General features: G+C 69.1%; 2 protein-coding genes across 2 annotated transcripts in view; one reads left to right on the top strand and one right to left on the bottom strand.

Moving 5' to 3' along the window:
* The window catches only part of MNEG_1077 (hypothetical protein), a gene marked incomplete at both ends in the record, with an annotated part of 5,590 nt that extends 4,817 nt beyond the window's left edge, over positions 1-773 (top strand). The window contains one exon of the mRNA XM_014050431.1: positions 10-773. Within this exon, the coding sequence (XP_013905885.1) occupies positions 10-773 (764 nt within the window). The remainder of the gene's footprint in view (positions 1-9) is intronic.
* A 1,505-nt stretch (positions 774-2,278) lies between these two features.
* Positions 2,279-3,893, bottom strand: MNEG_1078 (hypothetical protein; the record flags this gene model as incomplete). Its single annotated transcript, XM_014050432.1, has 2 exons — positions 2,279-2,295; positions 2,855-3,893. The coding sequence occupies 2 exons, from the start codon at positions 3,891-3,893 to the stop codon at positions 2,279-2,281; spliced, it is 1,056 nt and encodes a 351-aa protein (XP_013905886.1).
* Between the last annotated feature and the right edge of the window lie 97 nt (positions 3,894-3,990).

The following is a 3,990-nucleotide window of genomic DNA, read 5'->3' on the forward strand; positions in this document are numbered from 1 at the left end:
CCGCGCCAGCTCCCGCCCCGGCCGATCTGGCCAACGAGGCGTGCGCCGCCGCGCGCGCTCTCCAGCTGCACTGCAACGTGCGCAGCGCGGCGGCGGCGCTGGACCCAGTTTTGGCCCCATTTGGCGAAATGGCGGAGGCCCGGGAGGAGGGCTTGCTCCTCGACGCTCTGGGCATCTCGGGCTGGCCCCTCGCCTGCCTCGCCGCGACGCTGCGGCCGGGGCCGGGGCCGGGGCCGCCCCAGGGGCGAGGGAGCGCCACGGCCGCGCCCGCGCCCAGGCCGCCGCGCGGCGTCAGCGCGCACTGCCGGGGGTCACCCTACCGGGCGCGGCTGCTGGTGGGGCCGCCCAGCGGCAGCGGCGGCGGCGCAGGCGCAAGCGCGGGCGCGGGCTCGGGCGCGCCTTCTGCTGGTCAAGCGGTCGACTTTGTCTTTGCATCGCAAGGGCGCGTGCGCCTGGCGCTCTCGCCGCTGCGGCCATCAAAGCCGCTCCAGCAGCAGCAGCAGCAGCAGCAGCAGCAGCAGCAGCAGCAGCACCAGCAGCTCCAGCCGGCGCCAGCCGTCAAGCCGCAGCTGGCCGGCGAGGCGCTGCTACCACGGCTGGCAGCCGCGCTGCCTGGCGTCACACTGCTGCCTGACCACCGCACAGCGGGCGGCGGCAGCAGGCCCGGCGCTGCGTGGGTTCATGCCAGCAGCCTACCCGTTGTGTTGCCACAGCTGCTGAAGCTCGCGGCCGCGGCTGGCGATCAGGCAGCACAGGCAGCTTCACAGCAGTAGCCCCCTTCGTGCCTGCTCTGCTGCTGTCAGCCGAACCTAAAACCCCATTGTTGTGTAATGTAAGCACACTCCCCGACCCTTGCAATCTTCTGCTGGACAGCGGGCTTGTTGGCAGCACAAAAAACCTCAGGGGTGGCCGAGCGTTGGGTGTGGGGTGAGTGAAGGCACCCAACGCCACATAACCAACCTGTAAACCGGCTGGCGAGCGCGGAGAGCAGCCGGCTGGTTGATGCCGCAGGAGTCGTAAATTCTGCAGGGTTGCAGGACCTCATTCAGCCTTGAGGCGGTGCTGGTCTGCCTGCGATGCGGTGCAGCTGAACAAAAATCAAGGTTCAGGGTTTTCACCAGGACGTCAGCGCTGGATCTGCCTTCCTGGCTGTGTTGTGCACATCCTCGCCTGTCATCAGCCAGCGTCGTCGCCGGTCCTGTGCTCTGAAGCTCGACTGGTGTGGGCTGTGCGCTGGCTTCCTCGATCTAGCCATAAGTCAAGCGCATTGCAAAAGGCTCAGGGTGGGGTTACTGTTTTGGGCGCTGCGCTGGGGGCGTCAGAAAGCAGGGCTCCCGTTGCATCCCATGAGCGCTGTGGATTCAATTACACGGCAAGTGCATTGCAAAAATGGCATTGGCAGCGCCTCTTGATGGTGAGAGTGCGGTACCTGTCGGTTGAGCCTATCCTAGCAACAGCAAAACTGTTTGTGCCGCAACAAAGCACGACGTCCCTGCCAATACATAACATGAGACCTGGTCGTCCTGCAGCGCTGATTCTGCGCTTGTCCAGCGCAGATGCCAGCAGCATTATGTCAAGTCAAGGTGAAGAGGAGTGGTGCCAGTCCCATGAGTTTGGTTGGCGCTCAAAAAGTCAAGTCACGTGTTGCATAATACACGGAGATCTGGCAATCCTTCAAGCCTGCCTTGGTGAATTTGCTTGGCACAGTTTGCCTTCGACAATATGCCCGGATGTGATGGCATACGGCCATCGGTGTGATACGTGGCCACAGAACCCTCAACCCTATCCATCAGCTGTGTACGCGGTGCCCATACACCCAGAATGACTGGCTGTCGTCGCTTAGAATAAGGGAACGGGGTCGGGATGGGTGGAAAAATACCCATGGACAGCAAAGCGTGCACAGCCTGTGGAGCCACGTGGCCACGGGCACGTGAGGGACTGCAGGACAGAGACCAAACGATACAAGTGGCTCTGCCAAAAGGGACACAACACAGTTGCCCCACAACATAGCCCAACATGCGTGATCAAGGGGTGTGGGGCACTGGCCCACGCAATCCCCAGCCACGTGTCCGCGTGGCCTTGCTCAAGCCCCCTGAAGGGGTTGGGCCAAGCCGCACCTGGCTCCGCTCGTAGTGTGTGTGTGTGTGTGTGTGTTTGCGTATATGAGTTCACTGTGTGCCACCGCTGCCTCTCGTTGCACATACAAATGGTTGTGTTGGACCTACGCTCTGCGGCGCTGAGCGTTGGCTGGCTTGCCAGAACAAGGGGCCGAGCCGATCTAGGTGCCGAGCCCACCTGCCAAAAATGGAACACAATTTGTGAGCCCCGCCAAGCAGCCCGGCGCACTGGCGTCAGTGCTGACTTGGCAGGTAAAAGAGCAGCCTGTGGGCGGCCCGCACGCCCGCAGCCTGCAACAGCACGCGGAGCAGGCGCCCCACGGCGCCGAGGCGCCGCTCAGACCCGCCAGCCCTGTTTGGGCCGACGACACTGCCTGGACACCGCGCACCCCCGCCGCCGCTGCCGCTGCTGCCCCCGCCACCCGCCCCTTGTGCTGCCTTTGACGTCGCTGGCCTGACTGGAAGGCTTTCAGGCGCGGAGTTCTGAGGGGGCGCAGCCTCGTGCACTGCCCCTGCCAGAGGGTGCGATGCTGGCTGCGCCGACCCTTTCGCCGCATTAGCGCCCGCGGCAGCAGCCGTGGCGCGCGGCGGCGGCGGCGGCGCCCCCGCCCGGCCGGCGAGCGGGTGCGAGTCAAGGGACAGGGGGCGGGAGAGCGGCGGGAGCGCAACGCATGACAGCCGCGGGGCGGCACGCGCCGCTTGCAAAGAGCGGCGGCGCGTGCCGGCCGCACCCGCACCTGCAATCAAATTGACCAGCGAGCGCAGCAGGCGCAGCTCCAGCCGCGGCAGCAGCGACGCGACGCGCGCGTGCGCCGCCCACAGCGCGCCGGCCGCCGCCCCCAGCGCGCTCAGCGCGCGCGCCGCCGCCCGCAGCGCCCCGCCCAGCCGCGCGCCCGCCGCAACGCCCGCCGCAGCCGCAGGGGCACCCCGGGGCTCCCAGCGTTCGCTGCCAGCGCGCCGCAGGCTGAAGCTGCCGAACCCGCCGCCGCCGACGCCACCGTCGCCGCAGCTGCCCGCCGCGTGCGCCCTCAGCGCGCGCTCTGTCCGCAGCATCGCCGGCCACAGGCCCTTTCTCACGCCCAGATTCACAATCGACGTCCTCGCCAGGGAGTCCTCGAAATACACCAAGATCATCTCTGCCGCTGCCCCGCCGCCTTCGCCGCCGTTCGCTGCGGCTGCGGCCGCCGCCGCCGCCGCCGCGCCCGCGCCCGCCGCTGCGCGTATGACGGCCGCACTGCAATAGTCCGTCACCGGCACCGCGCGCGTGGGCGCCGCAGCCGCGCCGCCCGGCGGCGCACACGCGCGCGCGAGCGCGTAGCAGCCGCCGTCACACGCGCGCGGCCACACGCGGCGCGCGTACGTGTACGCGCGGGGCGCCATCGGCGCGGGGAAACGCACGAGCGCCGCCAGCACCTCGCTCTCGCGCCCGGCGGCCCCTTCCCCCTCGAGCGCCGGCGCCGCAGGCCCGAGTGACGCCGTCGCGCGGTCCCACCGCACGCGCCACGCGTCGTCATGCGCAAAGGCGCGCAGCTGCGCCGGCGTGACGCCCGGGAAGACGGAGCGCGAGAGGTAAAGGTACAGCCCCCTGCGCAGCGGGCGGCGCCAAGCCCAGTACAGCACGCCGCCGCCTGGGGCGCGCTCGTGAATCAGCGGCTCCCAGGGACCGAAAAACGCGGCCGTGTCGGCGGCGCCGAAGAGCGCGCCGGCGCTCGGCCCGACGGGCCCGGGCAAGCCGGCGCTCGCGAGGGCGTCGCGGCTCGAGCGCTCGCCAAGCATCGCGCCGAACGACAGCAGGTGGGCGTCGGTCACGGCAGCGGCGACGCCCGGCGGCGGCGGCGGCGACGCGGCGGCGGCGCGGAGCGAGGCGGTGGCC

Source organism: Monoraphidium neglectum, assembly GCF_000611645.1.
Source record: "Monoraphidium neglectum strain SAG 48.87 unplaced genomic scaffold scaffold00102, whole genome shotgun sequence".
In the NCBI taxonomy this organism is placed as follows: Eukaryota; Viridiplantae; Chlorophyta; class Chlorophyceae; order Sphaeropleales; family Selenastraceae; genus Monoraphidium; species Monoraphidium neglectum.